The sequence below is a fragment of the Equus quagga genome, chromosome 8 (assembly GCF_021613505.1).
Source record: "Equus quagga isolate Etosha38 chromosome 8, UCLA_HA_Equagga_1.0, whole genome shotgun sequence".
NCBI classification, from domain to species: Eukaryota; Metazoa; Chordata; class Mammalia; order Perissodactyla; family Equidae; genus Equus; species Equus quagga.
Genome location: NC_060274.1, coordinates 114520668 through 114542491, shown reverse-complemented (window position 1 = coordinate 114542491; position 21824 = coordinate 114520668). Strand labels below are relative to the sequence as shown.

At 37.0% G+C, this 21824-nt stretch overlaps 1 protein-coding gene across 1 annotated transcript in view; it reads left to right on the top strand.

Moving 5' to 3' along the window:
* MTPN (myotrophin) overlaps positions 1-21591 on the top strand; it is a 57343-nt gene extending 35752 nt beyond the window's left edge. The window contains exons 3-4 of the mRNA XM_046669865.1: positions 689-772; positions 18409-21591. Of these exons, the coding sequence (XP_046525821.1) occupies positions 689-772; positions 18409-18495 (171 nt within the window). The 3' untranslated portion in view covers positions 18496-21591. The remainder of the gene's footprint in view (positions 1-688; positions 773-18408) is intronic.
* The last annotated feature ends 233 nt before the right edge of the window (positions 21592-21824 follow it).

The following is a 21824-nucleotide window of genomic DNA, read 5'->3' as shown; positions in this document are numbered from 1 at the left end:
TTTTTTAAACTGTAGGTTAGGAAGTTTCCGTTTCAAGTTCTAAACCAACTTGAGAGTTAGCACTATCTATAGGTAGCAGATGGCTATCACTCAATGGAGCATAGGACTCTGCAGTCAATATGACAAATCTAAACTGGATTTTTGGACAAAAGTCAGTAGGCAAGTGGTCAGACAGGAGTAGTCATCTCCTGACTCTTGGCTTTTATAGCTTCTGCATTTCAGAGTTTTGGAAAAATGTTTAAGTAACTATGATAGCAAGTGAGATGAACTTTTTACATTTCACAGGACACCATGTCACCTGGTCCAGTTCTGGCAGTCTTTTACCTCTTCATTGGCTATATTCTACCCTCTCTTCCCTTCCTGGACCTCATTGGCATTTCTACAATAGTGTGGAGTTAAGACTCAGAGAGGTTAAGTAACTAGTCACACAGTAAGTGGCAGAGCCAAGATTTGACTGGGGTCAAATCCTTGCTCCCTCTGGTTCCCAGGGAGAACATGCTTATAGGCTTGGGCCTCTGGCAGCTTTCCAGGCGACTAGAAACTTGGAGCTGTGAAGTCATTTTGTATAGCAAGGCAAATAGGTAAACACTGATTTTGAAATAGTCACAAGCGTTCCTTAATTAGATCTAGAAAGAAAGAAGAAATGAAAAATGGGTACACTAGTTTATATCTGTTTTTCACTTCATAGGCTCCAGATAAACATCATATTACCCCTCTTCTGTCTGCTGTCTATGAAGGCCATGTTTCCTGTGTGAAATTGCTTCTGTCAAAGGTGAGATGAATTTGATTTTTATTGCTGTTTCCATTGCTGGATGACTGTTTAAACTAAGTATTTGTTTGTTAATCTATTTAAAGTTTGTGTATCATCAAGGACAGAAAACTAGAGGCAATATCCACAACTGAGATTTAGAACCATGTTATTCAAAATAGCTGGTCCACAAACTGTTTGTTACCAGTTCTTGACGAGTAAGGAGCTTGGGCTAGAATATAAATCAACAATCTCCTTCATTGGGAATATCTTGCTATGAGAAAACAAATTAGCTGAACTAGCATTGTACTTAGTGATGTAGAAAATTTGTCCTGGACTAGTAACAGTTTGCAGACTGGTACCAGTTTCATGGACCACACTTTGAGTAGCCCTGGCTTGAAATTCGTAAGCTTCATTTTCTGTAGTACATACTGACCAAGGTTATTAGAGGCAGTTTGCTTTAAGTAAGGGCGCTCCAAGTCATCTGCTGTCTTGATGTGCTTGAGATCCTGGTAAATTTGGAGTTTTACAATGTTGGAAGACAAGAAATCTTCATAAAATAAGGCACCAATATTAATCCCAGGCTTATCATTTCATGGCCGTACTCTGGAAAGTGCTGTTCATAACATTTCTTTTGGGATTTTAAAATAAGCCCTGTTAAAAGAAGCAAGAAAGAAATTGCCACAGTCCTGACACATAATAAATGCTCAGTAAATAGTAGCTTTTATTACAACTAAGTCTGAAGAGGATTTTATGCTTCATAGAGTAAGCTTTAGTAAGATTGAGAAAATTGAGAAAGGAGGTCGCACATTGTCTCTTAACACTTATATTGACAACTTTTTAAAGGCACTGTTCTGAAACCAGTTTATTCAGGTCTTTTAAAACTAGAGTTTTTTTACCTATGGCTCCATGTTAAACACAATTACTGCATTTCTTTAAATGTGTGGTGATGGTGGTTTTGCACATTTTGGGGGATTTGAGGAAGTTTTTTTGGTTTATAGCAATAGTAGTTTTTAGATACTACACACCATACTGATAAGAATGATGTAGTTCTCCAAAAGCCAAAATAAATGGAAATACTGTTGCCGCTGTAGTAGATCCAGAATCTGGTAGGATGTGCTCACCAAGATTTCCAGGCGTCGTGTCTTTCTCCTTCCTGTCCATCCCTCCCACACACTCATGAAAAGATTTAAAAGTACCTTTGAGAACCGCCAGGTAATTTCATCCCTAGGGGAATATTTTTGCTTACCCTATTAAAAACTGGTTGTCACAGCTACAAATATTGATTTACAGTTCATGAAAGATTTATATAATTCCAGTACTTTATTAGTTAGTACTACTTGTACTGCAAGTAACTGAACCCAGCTCAGATGGGCTTCAACAGTTAAGAGACCTTGTCGACTCATATAGCTCTACAGTTGAGGCGCAGCTTGAGCCTGGGCTTAAGCCACGTGACCAGCATCTGCTTTCTTTTTGTCTCTCAGCCCTCTTCCTGAGCATCAACTTAATTCCCCTGGTCTCAGCCTATCTGCTTATTGTATAATAAAAGAAACAGTTAACCATACTGTGTTGTATGTTTGAAAGTTGCTAAGAGTAAATCTTAAAAATTCTCATCACATGAAAAACAAAGTTGTGAGGTGATAGAGGTTAACTAGCTAAACTTACTGTGATAATCGTTTCACAATATATACGTTTATCGAATCATTGTGGTGTACACCTTACACTAATAAATGTTGTATGCCAGTTATATCTCAATTAGAAAATAAATTCATAAGTCAGAATAAAAACAAAGAACTGAATTATTCCTTCCTTCCTCTTCTTTCCCCCCTCTTTCCCTGACCTTTTCTACCCAGCCAAGGGTTTTATTCTCTGAAAATAAAAACCTCCATGGGATCCTTTTTAGCTTGGAGCTCTAGTCATTTACTGAATAAAATGCCCCCAAACATGCTCTTTCGTTTTAGCATATCTCTAACTATGGAGATAGTTTTATATATATATAGTTATAGTTATAGTTATATATAGTTTCTTTATAGTATGTCTTTCCTCGTAAGACAAGCAAAACAAACAATAATTATTCCTATGCTATAGAGGACCCAGACCATTGTTCTATATTCCTTATTCCCAAAACATGATGCTGCAGGTCATTGAGACCTTGTGGTTATATGGTTTCATTGTTAGAGAAAAAATCTTCTGTATTGATTTGCGTGTATATTATACCCTAATATGTTATCATAGAAAGGTCTCTGTAAATGTGTGTCTGTGGCTAAATTATTCATTGTAAGTTGAGTTGTTTGACTTTTAACTAGCTTATTTTTTCTTTTACTTGTGCCTATAATATCATTCTTTTATTTATGTCTGAGCCTTGATTTTTATGTCTGAGCCTTGATTTTTGTGGCTAAGTGACAGTCAGAGATGGCTGGTCAATTGTAACCATGTAGAGCTGTTATTTATTTTAGATGAAAGATTTTTTTTACCTTTATGAAATCAGCATAGTAAAATTTAGTGCTGCTTTTTCAAAATTACTTTGATTTTTCTTTTTAAGATTTTATTTTTCCTTTCTTTCCCCAAAGCCCCCCAAGTACATAGTTGTGTATTTTTAGTTGTGGGTCCTTCTAGTTGTGGCATAGCGGATGCTGCCTCAGCATGGCTTGATGAGCAATGAATGCCATGTCCGTGCCCAGGATCTGAACCAGTGAAACCCTAGGCCGCTGAAACCCTGAACCGCCTAAGTGGAGCACACGAACTTAACCACTTGGCCATGGGGCCAGCCCCAGGTTTTATTATTACATAAGCTTCTTTAATAGCTAGTCCGTAGTTTGGTTAGCCAGATTTTTTTGGAAATTGATTGTGGTCTTTCAAAAATCCGTAATTGCTAAAATAAGCTATTATAATGCATTTTTTTACATTATAATCAATATTATATTATGAAATCTTATTTGTTCTGCCTTTTATCAAAAGTAGAATCTTTATAGACTATTATGAATTAATTTTAAAAGTACTTAGTTTAAGAAGTTTACTAGATGCATTGACACTTCTAATATAGTATCCAACTGGTACATCATTAGCATAGGAAAAAAGTGAAAATAAATGAGAATTTAAAAAACTCAATATGATCGCAGCTAATAGGGAAAAAAAGAAAAATTGCAAAACAAAAGAAAGGAGATTGCTAGAATATTTGAAATCACATTCTGTGTCATATGCTGTATCACTTACTGGACGAGTTTGTTTTATTTTTAATTTAATGCAATGGGAGATGAAGTTTATGACACGAATAGGAATTTAAAACATTTAATTCTTGATGGTCCATATAGCAAAAGAGGAAACTAACATCTGGAAAATCTTAATATGTACCCAGCACTTTGTTTGTATAATCTCCTTTAGTTTCTATCAACCCAAATACACAGGTATAGTCATCTCCATTTTATGGATAAGGAAACCATTTGTCTCAGACAACTAACTATCTGAAGTCAAACAGAATATAATAGAATCAAGATTTGTTCAAAGATTGACTCAAATGCCCATGTTCTTTCTACTACTTGAGTCCTTTTCAGAATTACTGTCAGGGACAGTTATGAGAAATGGAACATAGATATTTCTGTAGGTGAAAGCTATTTGGTCTGACTTTTCATTGGTAAGCTAGTAATGAAAGAAATAGATCAATGCATGTTTCTTTCTAGAAAGAAACAATTCTCTAAGAGAAATAATAGTAGTTTGCCTGTAGGATTAATACCCTATCATATTAGACATTTCCTGTAATATTTAAATTAGATGTATATATAGTATTTAATATAAAAATTTCTATAACAATACTTATTAAAATCCTTGTAATTTATGTAATCCTTTATAATTTATATAATAAAAAGGAATTTTAATGAGTATCCTTACTCTAATCCTGAAGACAACCATTTCTAAATAACCCATTGTAGGGTATTGTGGGGAAAGGTGAAGTATTTCAATGTTTACTTGTATGGTCACTCTTTTAGATTGTTTACTGTACTTAGAAGGTAGACACATAAGCTATGGCATTTACTCTAGTGTGTGTTCACATTCCGTCCCTTACGTAGTATATACGTTATTAAAAATGACCACTCGGGGCCAGCCTAGTGGCGCAGCAGTTAAAAGTTCACGCATTTGTCTTCTGCATCCCAGGGTTCGCCAGTTCCAATCCCGGGTGCGGACCTACGCACTGCTTGTCAAGCCATGTGATGGCAGGCGTCCCACATATAGAGGAAGATGGGCACAAATGTTAGCTCAGGGCCAGTCTTCCTCAGCAAAAAGAGGAGGATTGGCCGCAGATGTCAGCTCAGGGCTAATCTTCCTCAAAAAAAAAAAAAAAAGAAAAGAAAATGACAACAGCCTATAAGAAAAGAATTATTTTAAGTAAATAGAAAAAGTTGTACCCCAGCATGAGAGAATCAAAATCTTGTGAAGTGAAAGTTAAAGAAAGTTTTAAAACATTGTAATTACTGTTTTATTCTTAGATTACGAAAATAAAGTGACAACATACTTAAATTGTTATTATAAGCTGTCATTTGTTTTTAGTGATGTTTAGCATTCTCAGCTATATATCTGAGAGGAAAAAGTCTAAAGGAAACTTTGCTTTTTTTGTTTTCTATTCTTTCTCTGCTTCACACTTTGTCAAAGAATTTATCTCCTTAGGCAGTCTACTGAAACCTTACAACAAAAATGTGTAACCACTGCTTATTGCACAGTGCTGATTGTAGTGACTCAGCTGTTTGAGACCACTCTGTAAGTTAACTGCTCCTAGTTTGAGTAGGGTAAATGTGTGAGATGCAGAACAAAGCTTTCCTCAACTGCCTGCCTTTTATAAAAACGTAAGTCAAAATGTTTAGTGTCTTATGAACAATTACTAGAGAGTAAAAAATACTAAAAATCAGTCTGCTAAGAAAATACGGAAAACCATGTTAGCTGATAACATTCATGTTTTTGCTAAATTATCTGTGCTATATTAGGAAAAAGAATCAAGCAGCCCGTTAATGGTAAAACTTGAGCACCCCTCTCAAATACCAGCATCGTCAAACCCTCCAAGTGTCTATGGTGCAGTTTGCTGCTTGAACTGAGAATCGAATGTGTAGAGATATGGGTGGGGCAGTCAGCCCTTCTCAGCATATTCAAGTAGGTGTGCTTGCAGGTAGAACCAGCATTTTTCACTCGAATTACTACCTCACCCCCAGTAAAATCTAAATAGCTTTAAATGTGCTCAAGCACACATTTTATGATTACTTGGAATGCCCAACTTCTGTTCCATTTAATATGGGCAAGTTTGGTTTCCAAAATTTTTTAGGACAGATGACCCTCAGAACTCAGCACTGCCTTTCTGAATTGATTTTAAAAAGAAACTGCATCTTAAATGGGCTCCCAGAATTGACATAGCTACAAAATTTACCATCTAAATAACTGAAAAAAGCAATTGTTATATTCTTTTGATATGTTGCGTAAGTCTCGGACACAAATATGTCCATTGTAAGCTCATTCATTTTTATGCCCTTAGATCGTTTTTGTTAGTGACATGTGCCGGGTGCTCTGGCACCACACACCTCCAAGTTTAGTTCTCAGTTCTGCTTCTTAATAGCTTTGTGGCTTTGACCAAGTCCTTAACATCTAAGCCTAAGTTTTCTCTTCTGCAACACAAGGCCAGTACTTATCGCATAGAGTTGATGAGAGGATAAAATAGCTCACATTTAATTTCCTGTGTATAAGTACTACTTTAAGTGCTTTGCATATATTAACTCATTTAATCATCATGGTAATACTATGAAGTAGATATGATTTTTATCCCCCATTTTACCATTGGGGAAACTGAGGTACAGAATGGTTAGAAAACTTGGCTAGGATCACACAGCCGGTAAGAAGGGAAGTTAGAATTCAAACTCAGTCACTTTGGTTCCAGAGCCTCTGTCTGTAACCACTACATTATACTGCCTGTCAGTATAGTCAAGTTGTTAAATGAGATAATATGCGCAAGTCATTTGCTGCAATACTGAGCTCATCATAAATTCTCAGTAAATACTAAGACGAGTTAGGATTGATGCAGGTAACTTAGGTATATTTCTCAGAAAAGGGGAGACTTGTTCCAAGAGTGAAGGCTCCCTGAAAGATAAGTTTTATGAAAATGTTTCAAATGTAGACAAGTTTTTTCATCTAACACTTATGACTTGCCACCTCATAAATAATGTAATAGCTTCATATCTGAGTGTCTTTGGAGAGAAGTGATTTGAAGCCTCATTTATACTTTATGCCATGCCATCCCCATATTTCCATGATGAATTTTTCTGTGAAATCTTGAAGTGATGCTAGATATGACTCCAGGAGAGACGTTAAAATTATATTTTCACAAGGGGTAGCAGGAGAACAAATCAACTAAAAGTGAGCTATAGTCACTATTTGCAAATAAGAAATAAAATGAAAAGAAATTTAGAATACGTCTCATTGCCCGTGTGTGTCTTCATTTGTTAGTCTTTTGTTTGGTGAATAAGTTGGGGTGGCTGCCTGCCTTTCAAGAGTTAATTGAGGTTATAAGAATCAATTTTTTGTTTTAAAGTGAAAGAGATTAAAACAAGAACGCTTAGCCCACCAGGTAAGTACAAGTTGTCAGCAAATGCTAGCCTTCATGTGTGTCATTCACCGGTGGCTGGTTAGCACGTTGTTCAGAGGTGGAAGGGTGCAGATGGAGGAGCAGGGCATTGCAGTTAGAAAGCGAGATTCCAGGCCTAGTCCGAAACTTAATAGCCAGTAAATCACTTAACATCTGAACTCAGTGGGATTAATAGTATTAACATTTTAGGATTATTCTGAGGATCAAAGAAGATAATGGTCTGTCCCTCTGTTTTTAGTACTTACCACACTGAATTATATTTGCCTATGTGATCCTTTCCTTTGTCCCCTCTAGATGGTGAAAATATGCAGAAAACCAGTCTCTCATTCACCTTAATGCCCTAGAATAGGAGATGACAAACATTTTCTGTAAAGGACCAGATAATAAATACTTCAGGCCTTGCAGGCTGCATGGTCTCTGTTACAACTACTCAGCTGTGCCGTTGTAGCACAAAAGCAGCCAGAGACAACATGTAAACAAATGACCGTGGCTGTGTTCCAGTAAAACTGTTCACCAGAAGTATGTCTGGCACTTAATAGAAACTTGGTAAATATTTGTTGAATTGACTTGTGAATTGGATGTCTGTGAAAATCTTCATTAGCTTGAAAGGGCTCAACAGATGATACATAGTATGTACAATTGTACGGAGTTCTTCATTTTCCTCTAAGAGGCACAAAACAGTTGAGAATATCTAAAGGTAATAAGTTCTAGAATCTGAGTCTCGTCCTAACATGTTTAGCGGGGAAACCATAGGTAATTTTTAACTAACGATAGCAAAGAACACAAGATTTGGAGTCAGAAGGCTCTAGGTTTTCTAACTTACTGACTGACTTTGGGCAAGTTTCTTAACCTCTCTGAGCTTAAGAATCTCTATAAAAATAGAGATAGCACTGCCTACTTCACATGGCTGCTGTGAAGATAGAAGGAGATGATATATCTGCAATATTATGTTAACAGCTCAAAACTGTTACAAAAATATAAGGAATATAACATTACCTGTGTTGAGCATTGTATTAGACACTATGGGGTATTCAGAAATTCTCTTTACTGTGTCTCCTGTATCAATGTGTAAATTGAGTATGGCCTTAAATATGCTGTGAAATCCTGCACCAGTGAATAAAATTACACAATATGTGTAACTGTAGATATTTGAATGATTTTTTTTAATGTCACTGTTTTTACTAGACTCTAAAATTGAATTGTATCAGTAAGTTCTTTGGTAATGGTAATATTAAGCATATATTCAAACTGTTGAAAATTTCAGGTTCTGAACATTTTATCATACTACCATGGCCCCAAATCATGAGATAATGGAGTTCTTTACAAACAGTTTCTCAAAACTATGCTAAAATGCATATAAATTAATTCAAAATAAATATTGTGCCATTTTCTTTCTAGTACAGTGATAAACATCGTAATATGTATGTGGTACACACATACACAAGATGGGAGACAAGGTAGTTTTTCCTTTTGATTTGGATGCATGTGATCACTAAGGGTAAGATTTATGTTACTAAATAGTCATCTGCACTGTGACCCAGATGTGAATTCTTTTCACCTATTTAACAAAATATTCATTGAGCACCTACCGTATACTAAGCATTATCCTAGGTGTTAAAGGTACAGAGATGAATATAATAAGGCCTCTTACCTCATGGCGCTCAGCCTAATTTCGGGGAGACAGGCCTGTTAACAGACAATTATAGACTACAGGAAGTGCTATAGGAGAGATGGAATTCAGCTGTAACAGAAACTCCAACTACAGGGATTTAAACAAGAAACTGGCTCATAACAAGATGTCTGAGGGTACGCAGTCTAAGGCTGAGCAATTGGCTACAGTGTGTCATCAATATTCCCACTCCCTTCTCCCCATCTTCCCCAGTCCTGCCGTTACAAGATGACTGCCGAACCTCCAGCATCATGTCTGTGTTTTGGGCAGGAAGAAGGGGAAAGAGCTAAGGATGCTCTCCTCCTGGAGCTTTGTTGGAAAAGGAAAGTCTTCCACGGGAGAGGCCAGATTTGTGTCAGACGGCCGCCTGTACTTTTAAGGGAGTCTAGGGACTCAATTTCTTTTCAACTTCTGTTGTAGAGGCAAAGAAGGGGGTTGCACTGGATATTGGGTGAGCCAAGCTCTGCCTTGAGGTATGATCAGCAACATGGCAGGAGCATACAGGAGAAGGGGGAGCCAACTACCTGGGAATTCCAGGAGGGCTTCACAGAAAATGTAACAACTAAGAGTTAATTCGGTGGTTAAAGGGAGAGGACAAAGGATTTCGTTGTTCCTTTACATTTTAAGTGTCCTTATGAGACATTTAATATCAGATAAAAAGGAAGTGCACTATATTCATTCAGGCATTCATTTTATATTTGATTCTAACTTGCTTTCTTTTCAAAAGTGAGTTGACTGTTCCAAACCATGAGTGCTAAATTTTTATTTCTGAGGTAATGGTGATATTTATTCTAAGGTTGTAAAACAGTGTCTAGCACCATATATGAAAAAATGCATCAAGACATATTGTGTGTGTGTCTGTGTACATATACGTATTTACAAGTGCTCTTTTTTTTTATTGAATTCATAAATGTTGCATTGAAACAAAGCTGCTTGGTATACTGACAGTTGATCAGTATAAGTATAATCAGCATCTTCACCACAAAAGCCTTTTGTCAAGATAATGTGAAATAATCTAGGTACACTTTTAAGAGTTTCATTTTTACAATGTTACCAATCCAGTATTCTTGGCCTATTTGTACATATTAAGAACTGGTGATAGAAACCAGAATTGGACTATCTGAAGTAAGAAGTAGATAAAGGTAACAGCAGACAAAGATATATTCTTGTTGTTTCATGCTTTTATATCTTATCTTTTTAGCTACATTTTAAACAGTTCTCTTCAAGGGCAGAGATAGCATAAGGTGATTTTTCTTTTTAGCATTCCCCATATTCTACAACTTACTATCACTTGATTACCTAAAACTATGACTTTTGAACATCAAGAAATTACTTTTAATGCCTTAAACCTTTGACTCCCTAGAATAACAAACAGCCTATATCTACTTGGGCCTCTTGCCCCTAGCAACCTTTTCCTCCTCCAGGAAACTTTATCACCTGAATCGTGCTCTAAATATAGGCAAATGAGCCTAGTCCTGATCCTAGTCAGATGCCAAACTGAAGGGTTTTTAGTGTTGAAATTACCTGAAAATAATTAAATATCTTATATATTGTGCTAATGAGCAACCTATTCACAATGGCAATGTTTTGTTGATCTACTCACAGTAATTTGTCTTTTATGAATAATTTGTTTCATCTAGTCCCTTATCATGTATGTGTAGTCCCTATCTTTATCAATTAATTTAATAAACATTTATTGATTGCCTGTTATTGACCCTGTGCTAGGCCTTGGGAATGCAAAGACTAATAAGCTTGGTTCGTGCTGTCTTCATATTTAGTCTAAAAAAGGGAGACAGATATGTAAAAGAAGTGCATTCAAGTGTTTTGATTGCTGTGGTAAGAGTTTATATGTAACACAGTATGGATCTGAAGGAAGTTGAGGTCAAGTGTGATCCTGGTAGTCAAGGGGATAGTGTGTTATAAATAAGAATGTCCTTACAGGTACCACAAATATAACTTAATAAAGCAGTTGACACTTGAGCTGAATCTTAGCAACTTAATGTCCAAGAATCTAATAGAGAATTAGGGTAGGGCATCAATCCAAGCAGAAGCAACAATTTGAGAACAGTCACAGGGACAATAAAGAGAGACCATGATGCATTAGAGTAAGCTAAAAAATTGTTCAGCACTGCTACAACATAGGCTAATAGGGATTTAGCAAGAAATATAACTAGAGAGGTAGGTAGTGAGCAGATTGTGCCTTATGTATTATGTTATTTATCTTCATTCTCTTCTGTGAGAATGCCTTTAAAGGTTTTTAGATAAGTGAATAGCATGATCAGACTTGCATTTTACCAAGATCACCCAGATATGGAGTCTGAATTGGAGTGGTGTAAGAAATGAAAAAAGATAGGAAACTATTGCATTAGAATCTTTATATGAAAATCCTGAACCAAGACAGTAGCAGTTGCAAGAACAGGTGAGAAATGTTAAGAAAATTGTGATCTGAAGACTTGGTGACTGATTATGTGGGAAGTAAAACAAGAAAAACTGCATAGTTTCTCCACATTTTCTGGAAGATGGTGGTGGTCTTTACCATGATAGAAAATACTAGACAAAGAGCAAGTTTGTAGCAAAAGATTATGGATTCATTTTAGGAAAGGTTGAGTTTGAGATATTTGTGAGACTTAAGTAGATAAGTCTCAGAGGCTATATATATATATATATATATATATATATATATGTAAAATACATGGCCTTAAAGTTCAGGGTAGATGTTCAGGATGAGGATAGAAGTTGGAGGTTAAACCATAACATAGATGAGATGATCAAGCAAAAGCATATTGAGCAAGTAGTGAGGTCTGCCACAGAACAGAAGCATGGAGAATACCAGTGTATAAAGAAAGCCAGAGAGAAAGTAAAGGGGAGGAAGGGGGAGTGGAGGGAGTTGGTGCAGGAGAAAGAAGAGGCAGGCTAGACAAACAGGAGGACTTGGAGATAATATTGTCGTTAGAGTTAGTGCTATAATAAGACTCATTGATTGAACTTACCATTTAGAGGACATTAGTGACTTATTACAAAGTACTTTCAGGACAGTATAGGTTAGGCTGCAGATTGTCTTCCATGTCCATTTTTCACTCTTCCTTTTAGAAAGAGAACCCCAAGTTTTAGTTGGGCACTTGGCAGCCTATCTAGTCCTTGTATCTCAGTTTCCCTTGCAGTGGCTCTGGCTGTGTGTCTAAGCTTGGGCTAATGGGATGTGCTCAGATAATGTGTGCCACTTCCAGATCATCACCTAAAATGTGAAGCCACTTGCTGCAGACTTTTTTCTCCCATCCAGCAGGCTGAAAGCAGCTGTGGAGGTGAGCCAGCCAAATAGATAAGAACAGTAACGTGGAAGAACCCGGACCTGGATCCTTAAATGACCTCACAGGACAGAGCCACCCTACCAACCTTGATAGACTTAGCATTAGACTGTTGTATAAGAGAGAAATAAATTAACTCAGTTTAATCTACCGTGTTTTAGATTCTCCTTGTTATAGCAGTTTAACCAAACCGTAGCAAATAGGATCAAAGTTTGTTATTGATAAATGAATGAACAGGACTTCGGAAAGCTCAGGCTGGCACTGTGGATGTTGATCTCCTGATTCTGTCATTTGGGAGGGTTGCAGAGGGTTGTGATATCAGAACAATAGAAAGAAAACTAATCATAATAGTCTGCTAGGTGCTACAGTGAACAGTGTTTACCTAGAAGTAATTTAAGCATTGTTTATGTATTTTAACTGTAAGAATCAATCAGTATCCAGGATCAGATGGCTTCACTGGTAAGTTCTACCATTTAAAGAATTAATACCAATCCATCTCAAACTCTTCACAAAAAATAGAATAGATGGGAACACTTGCAAACTCATTTTGCAAAGCCAGCATTACCCCATACCAAAACCAGACAAGGATGTTGCAGGACAAGAAAATTACAGGCTAATATCCCTGATGAACATAGATACAAAAATCCTCAACAAAATATCACCAACCCAAATTCAACAACGCTTCGAAAGGATCATACACCATGATCCACTGGGATTTATTCCAGGGATGCAAGGATGGTTCAGCATCTGCAAATCAGTGTGATACACCACATTAACAAAATGAAGGATAAAAATCCTTTGATCATCTCAATAGATGCAGAAAAAGCATTTGACATAATTCAGCATACATTCATGTTAAAAAAAAAAAAAAAACTCCCAACAAACCAGGTATAGAGGGAACCAGAATAAAGTCCACATATGACAAGCCCACAGCTAACATCATACTCAACAGTGGAAAAACTGGAAGCTTTTCCTCTGAGATCAGGAACAAAACAAGGATCCCCACTCACCACTTTTATTCAACATAGTACTAGGAGTCCTAGCCAGAGTAATTAGGCAAGAAAAAAAATAATGGGCATCCAGATTGGAAGAGAAGAAGTAAAACTGTCTCTCTTTGCAGATGACATGATCTTATATAGAAAACCCCAAAGACTCTACCAAAAAACTGTTAGAACTAATCAAAAAATTCAGTAAAATTGCAGGATACAAAGTCAGTATACAAAAATCAGTTGTGTTTCTATGCACTAATAATGAACTATCAGAAAGAGAAATTAAAAACTCAGTCCCACTTACAATTGCATCAAAAAAAAAAAAATACCTAGAAATAAATTTAACCAAGGAGATGAAAGACCTGTACACTGAAAACTATAAGACGCTGATGAGAGATGTTGAAGAAGACACAAATGGAGAGATAGCCTGTGCTAGTGGATCGGAAGAATTAATACTGTTAAAGTGTCCATACTGCCCAAAACAGGACTCACTGCAATACCTATCAAAATTCTAATGGCATTTTTCACAGAAATAGAATAAACAGTCCTAAAATTTGTATGGAACCACACAAGACCTCAAATAGCCAAAGCGATCTTAAGAACCACCAAGATGGAGGCATTATGCTTCCTGATTTCAAACTATGTTACAAAGCTATAGGAATCAAAACAATATATTGACATAAAAACAGACACACAGATCAGTGTAACAGGAAAGAAAGCCCAGAAATAAATTAATTGACCATATATGTGTGGGTTTATGACAAAGCAGCCAAGGATATAGAATGGGGAAAGGCTAGTCTCTCCAATAAGTAGTATTGGGAACATTGGACCACTATCTTACACCGTACACAAAAATCAATCCAAAATGGATTAACAACTTGAACGTTAGGCCTGAGACCATAAAACTAGAAGAAAACAAAGGCGGTAAGCTCCTTGACATCAGTCTTGGCGATGATTTTTCAGATTTGACACCAAAGACAAAGGCAACAAACAAAAATAAACAAGTGGGACTACATCAAACTAAAAAGTTCTGCACAGCAAAGGAAACCGTCAACAAAATGAAAAGGCAGTCTACAGAATAGGAGAAAATATTAGCAAATCGTATATCTGATGAGGGGTTAACATCCAAAGTATATAAAGAACTCATATAACTTAATGGAAAAAAGTCTGATTTTAAAATGGGTAGAGGATCTGAATAGACATTTTTCCAAAGAAGATATAACGGATGGCCAACAGGTACATGAAAAGGTCTTTCAACATCACTCATCATCAGGGAAGTACAAATCAAAACCACAGTAAGTTATCACCTCACACCTATTAGAATGGCTGTTATCAAAAATACAGGAAATAAGTGTTGGCAAACATGTAGAAAAAAGGGAACCCTTGTGCACTGTTGGTGGGAATGTAAATTGGTGCAGCATCTATGGCATACAGTATGGAGGTTCCTCAAAAAGTTGAAAATAGTACTACTGTATGGTCCAGCAATTCCACCTCTGGGTATTTATCTGAAGGAAACAAAAATACTAACTCGAACAGAATCTGCACCCCTGTGTTCAGTGCAGCATTATTACCAGTAGCCACAACATGGAAGCAACCTTAAATGTCCATCAACAGATGCATGGATAAAGCAGATGTGATACACACACACACAGAGGAATATTATTCAGCTAAAAAAAGAAGGAAATTCTGCCATTTATAACAACATGGATGGACCTTGAGGGCAATATGCTAAGTGAAATAAATCAAAGACAAATCCTCTATTATATGTGGAATCTTTTTTTTTTTTAAAAAAAAACTGAACTCATAGATAACATAGAACAGATTGGTAGTTGCCAGAGGCAGGGGGTGGGTGGCAGGGGAAAATGGGTGAAGGTAGTCAAAAGGTAGAAACTTGCAGTTATAAATTAAGTCCTGGGGATGCAGTGTACAGCGTGGTGACTGTAGGGGGTAAAAAAAAGAATAAAACAGTTTTTACAGAAAATATAAAAGTTAATCTTGACAAAATAGAAAAGCTGGCAAGTTAAGAGGTAGAGGGAGTGATGAGAAAGTATCTTATAAAGTAGAGAGATGAGGTACTGTCAAAATTGATGGAACAAGAAATATAGAGTTAAATAAATACATCATTTAAATTTATAAAGAAACAGAAACTGGTATTTTCAGAAATTGTGAGGGTCTGCAAAAGGTGGTGGTGGTAAGCCAAAGCCCCATCTGTGCAGCAGCAGCAGGAAGTCAGAAGGTAATATCTAAAGTTAACTCCAATAGTAGGACAAGTATATTACTTAGAGCCATGGGAAGAAGCACTGGAACTAATAACAAATGATTAGAAATGGTTTCCTCAGGGAAAGGATGAGGCCAAATATGCTTAAGTTCTCTGATAATTGCATCAAGTGCCAAAAAGTCATTTTCATTCAATATTGTTATCCACGTTGACAAAACCAGTTCTTTTTTAGAAGTGGTTTGACTTTGTTAAATTTATTCTTAAGTATTTTATTCTTTTTGATGCTATTATAAATGGAATTGTTTTCTTAGTTTCATTTTTGAAATTCAAATATTGAACCTTTTATTATTATGAAATGTCCCTCTGTCTTTCATAGTATTTCTTAAAGTTTCTTTTGTCTGATATGTAGTCTCTCTAGTTCTCTTTTGGTTACTCATTTATTTTTCAAAGAAGTACATACATATACATATTTAGAACAAAAGAATAGAAACACTAAACTGTTAATGTAAGTTGTATCTGGCTTACAGAATTAGGAGCTTTATGTTTTTCTGTATATTCTGAGTTCTGTGATGGGTTTGTATTATAATTAGAAAAAAGATGATTTATATAAATTCTAAACATATTTCATCAGCTAGATTTTGGGGGGTTGTAAATAACAGAAATTGACTCTAACAAGTAGAAAAGGAAGTTTTGAAAATATTGAACCTAGTCATAGGGTCAACAGGAAAGCTGGAGAGCCAGACTCAGAAGAGGCCAGAGTTATAGCAACGGTAGGACTCTATTTAGCAGGAACTTCTCAACCGTCTCATCTGGGTAATACCACAGAAATAAATGAGCTCTAACTTCTTGTTCTCGCTCCTGATCTCTGCAATCAAGATTCAAAATCCAAAAGTGAGCATCGTGCTTGAGTCAAATAAATCTGTGACACTTGACAAGGAAAGTACATGGCACCTTGAGTTATAGTCCCAGAACTCCACACTGTAAGGACAAATGATTCCCCAAAATGAAATTAGGATGCTGCTATCAAAAGAAGGGAAATGAGCTCTGGCAGCTAAAAAGCAACAGATGTTCACTATGATATTTAACTTTTTGTTAATGCAGACTTATAGTTTACAATGCCAGTCAAAAATAGCTATCAAAATAGGTAAGAATTTGTTTTGAATACAGTGATGCCAATTATTGTCACTTAACCTATGTTGGAGGACTCAGTACATTGATGTTCTCAGATTTTTCTCCCACTTGACTGAGTTCCATGTCATCCATAAAACAGTTCAATTTAATTAGAAAATGAGGAAATAGAGACTTATAGGCATGTTAAGGAGAGCTTTGTGATAATTTAACATTTCCTAGAATGTCTGTGATCTTGTCCTTCCAGTTTACCCAATCACTTATACTTACTCATCAAGAGTCAACTCCAGCATTGCCTCATCCAGAAAGCCTTTCTTTCTTACACCCTCCTACCACATCCCCTTCTAGTTTACAGGCCACTCATCACTGTGCATAAGGCTATTATTGTTCTCCTCCCACTGTGTCATATTGATTGATTTGTCTGTCTCCCACACCAGCCAGACTGGCAGACTCTCTCTTGTTTTTCTTTGATTCTCCAAGCTCTTATACAGTGTCTGCACATCAAACAGTCAGTAAATACTTGTTGAATGGTTGAATGGATTTGCCAGAGAAAGGGGGTAAAGCATTCCATATGGAACCCAGCATGTATAAAGGCATGGCACATAGTGTGTTCAGGAATAGTGAGAAATTCCATAGGATTAGAGCATAGGAAGATTAATGGGAGAAGAGACTGGTGAGTTTGAGTAGAGTTGGTCTCTAAAGGACCATTTATGTTAAGTTTAACGACCGTTTGATAGGCCCTAGGAACAGAAGAATGAGGAGATTTGGCAAGAGCAGGAGAGCAAGACACTAGAGGCTTTTTGATGAATAAATCCTGTTTGGACTGGAGCTCGCAAAGAACCCTCAGCTGGTGGAACATTGCTGTCTCTGGGAGTTAAAGAGGTTCACACCTGATTTGGGAGCAGATTCACCTACCATGCACTAGGCACTTTTCTAGGTATCAGGGACACAGTGAGGAATATTATGGACAAGGTTAATCATAGGACAAAGTTCCTACTCCTACAGAGCTTTTAATCTAATAAGGGAAGACAGATGGAAACATAGATAGACACAGAGGTGTATGTACGCATTCTCAGAAGTAAAATGCCATGTTGTAAGAAACATGTAACAGAAGTAACAGAACAGCATTCTCCCAGGGAAGCCTTGAGCGCAGACGGAGAGTATTTCCCTAGAGTATAGTAGGGACACTCCTGTCCTAGCCCATATCCCAGTCCCTTACTGCTAGGTTTTTGTAAGTCTAATGACCGCTATTACACGTTTAGGAATTTGTCTAGAATAAAAGGTCTATAAGTTCTGGATTGTAGAAATGTTTATGTAATACTTAAGCACTCTCAAAAATGCTGCAAAGAAAAATAATGCCATCAAAATAATACTTTCTTCTTTAGCAAAAGTGATTTTCCTTTTTTTTTTTATAATACACATAGGGGTATTCTTTTTTAAAGTTTAATAGGGTAAATAAAAGCCAGTCATTTGCCTATGTTATTGGCAAGTTCTGTTTGTAGTTTACACTTTCTAGTGCCTGAAAAATAATCTGGCATTTTTATAACTTGATCCATAACCTTGCCAACTGTTTGGGGTTTTTCGTCAATAGAATGGACTCCCTTAGTACAGGAGTTTTTAATTCTCTATGTAAACATTAGTCTATGCTGAGTAAGCTGGTTTTCCGTTCTCTTATCTCAGTTGTGGGCTCATTTATTGATAAAGGCTCTTTCCTTTCCTTTCCTTTCCTTTCCAGGGTGCTGATAAGACTGTGAAAGGTCCAGATGGACTAACTGCCTTTGAAGCCACCGACAACCAGGCAATCAAAGCTCTTCTTCAGTGATGGACGGATGGGCTGACAGCTCTGGAAGAATGACTCTCCTGTGGCCTCACACTGCTGCCTGTCTGTCTGTCACTCTCTATCTGCCAGCTTCTTCAGCTAAATACTTTAAGAGGGGTGAGGGGAGAGAGAAATTCATAACAAATCAGACTACCAGAAAAAACAATGTTTTGGAGAAGAGGAAAAAACCATGACCAGGCTTTTACTAGGATTCCTGATCAAGTCAGCCTCTTTTCCATTTCCAGTAAAATATACACTTTATACCCAAGGGAGAGCAAAGACAAAATATACCAGTACCATTTGATGTTTTCAGCTCCCTGGCTAACTTATTAGATTGTATCGAGGGTCTGACTCTACAAAGCCAACTATACATATTTGGTAGCCCCAGCTGTGAGAGCAGTAGTGGCTGCTGTGATGTAAACTTAGGGTGCTGAGATAAGCAATTAGCTGTAGCCTTCTGCCTTAAGACGCACTCTGTTGGGATCTCTCGGCGTAGTGAAGAGCGCTGCCTGTGGTTGACGACCAGTCCCCCTCGGTGACTTTCAGCTCCCTGTGGAAGCTCAGTCGAGGGGAGGAGGCACACTCCCAAATTGCTGGACGGCTGAACTTCGGATTTCCTCTCCCCTTTCACGTGGGTTTCATGTGTCTTTAGATAAAACTGACTAGTTTTATTTATAAAATCTTAAATTTTGGAAGTCTAAAGGAGAACTCATTCCAGTATGCATATTTTTTCTCCTCTAGATTCAGACATTTATATAACATTGAAACGCTTTCAAACTCCTGCTGGTAGTAAAAGGGGATTTAAAAATAGACTCATAGCCATAAGCCCGTTAGTGTCCTATAAAGAGAGAACAGTTGTCTTAGTACCTATGGATTTTCTTCATTTGCTATTTGAATGGATTGGCCTTGGTTACGTTTGGAGAATCAAGGAACATTCTTTGGAATGCTTCTCTCACACCCGGCTTGGATGCTGATTACTTATTGCACCAAAGCTATCATTGGGGTGACATTTACTATTTGGACAAATTTAACCCCATCCCTTCAAAAATATGCTTGTTACCAGGTTCCTGAGTTGTTGATAGGCTTCTGCTGAATATATGCCACCTGCGTAATATGTTTGTTTCTTTTCTAAATCATGCATTGCGTGAAATGTGACACCTTCAAAATGTATTGTGTTCTTAAAATGCAGTGCCCTAAAATGGTGTTCTTATGACCAGCAGAAAATACTTCGACACATTTTTAAACATTTCATGAGCAGTACAACTAATTAAAATATGTCCCCTTAAATTTATATTAAGATTCCTTTAACTTGCCATCCATATAAGCTTACTAAAAATATTAGGGTTTTTCCTTAGCCACGTCATGCAGTAATTGAATGTACCTCAAATTTTTAAAAAAGGGGGGAGGGTGGGTTAGGGACCTGTATTCAGATGGTAGATAATAAAGAATTGATGATTTTTTAAGGCAACGTAGCATTCTACAGCGGGGTTAAATTAGTATCAAGAACGATCAGCTGGCTCATAACAAATCTTATTGATCCGTTGCTGATTGGTTGCTGTGTGGGTTTGTGTGTATGTGTGTATTTTTCCCCATGAACCCGTTTTTTATGGCTTTTTCACTTAGAACTAGCGTAACCCTGTAAGTTTCCTGAGTCCAAGAAAACAATCACAGAATGGTGGTTTAAATACTTTGATATATTTGGCTAATTCTGCCGTCTTAATGCAGCCTATTACAGTCGGATTAAAAGTCAGTAATCAGTACTTTATTACATCACTCAACTGAACAGGGAGCTGTCCTCAATGAAGATGGAGGGCACTCTGTCTGTCTGCAACTAGCGACGTGGTGACGAGGTGTTTTGATATCTCTGTTTTCACGTCTTGGCATAACGCTATTGAAAAGCCTTGGGTTTTACCCTCTGCCATTTTTACCTTTCCTTTCAAAGTGTTTTGTTGCAGTTGGCTATTGCAGAGAGTGCATCTTCCTAACATTCCTAAACCTGGTCTGCTTCCTGCAGCCCCCTGCTGTGGAGACCGTGTGATTCTCTGTCCACTTTATCCCCATGTTCCTTGTAACGCAGTAGAGGCTACTTCGCCTTCCCTCTTCTTTCTCAGCCATTTCATAAACCCCATAATTATGAGGCGACTGCTTGAGAAAATAACATAAACATAGAATAGACTGACCAAGATGGTTTACAATTTCTTCTTTTTTTTTAACTAGGTTATTTATAATGTATTTCTGAACCACTTGGCAGAGAAATTCACAACACTTAATGTTCATATTTTGAGTAAAGGAAGCTAAAACCATGTCGGCTTTTTGGTACTACATGCATTAGTGAAAGGTTAGATGAGTTTCGTTCTCCACTGAAGTAGTAGTTAACATCTCAGAAAAAATCTTGCATGTTCTGTAGTTTTGTATTCAGTCAGTCATTTCGTATGCACTATATCGAGTAAACACAGGTGGTTTACCTGTTTACATTAGTGTTCTAACGCCTTTCCCCTTGCAGCTTCAGACTGGTATCTGTAGACTTCTAGTTCAAATACAGCACCTGCGGATACTCAAGGAGTTCTCCTATGCGGAGCTCACCTTCTAAACGCAGGGGGGCAAGGAGGAGAGGTAGGTGGGTGCAACCTGTGGAAGCTGCAAGGAAGTAGGCCCTTTATTCATTGATTTCTTTCCCCCAAATAATGGATTTTAAATCTATATGTACCTGTTTGATTTTTTTTTCCTGAAACTTCATCTGAGCTGCTGTTTTCTTCCATGCAATATTGTATACTCGATTGTGTATAGAAGAAGCTGGTGAGAGTGCCCTCCTACATAAGCAATTGCAGTGTTTTTGCATGCAACATTTAAAAAATTTAAATTGTCCTGATTCTATTTTGTAAATGGAGAAACAATCCTATCTTTCTAAGCAGTAATGGAAGAAGACTAGTGCTTTGTGCATTTTGATATATTTGAGTTCATTTTTTTCCACAATGTAATACTTTTGACACAATTGAGTTTCTCATATTATCCTGGTTCATGTACATCAGAATGCTAAATAATACTGTGTTTAAGTTTTGTGTTGCAAGAACAAATGGAATAAACTTGAATTGTGCTACAGGTAATGTGTCAGCAGCATTTCTCCCTCATTTACTATCGCGTGCCTTCTTCAGTCTTCTCTACAACTCTATCAGTACTCTGACTCAAACTTTTAATCTAAATTTCCTCCTGTATCCCACTTCTAGAAAAAAAAAGACATAGGAAAGATTTAATTGAAATAAACTATACTACTCATTGGGAAGTTTTGCTTTTGTATCAGTCTCCTGACACAGTTTGCTTTACCGTAGATGCTT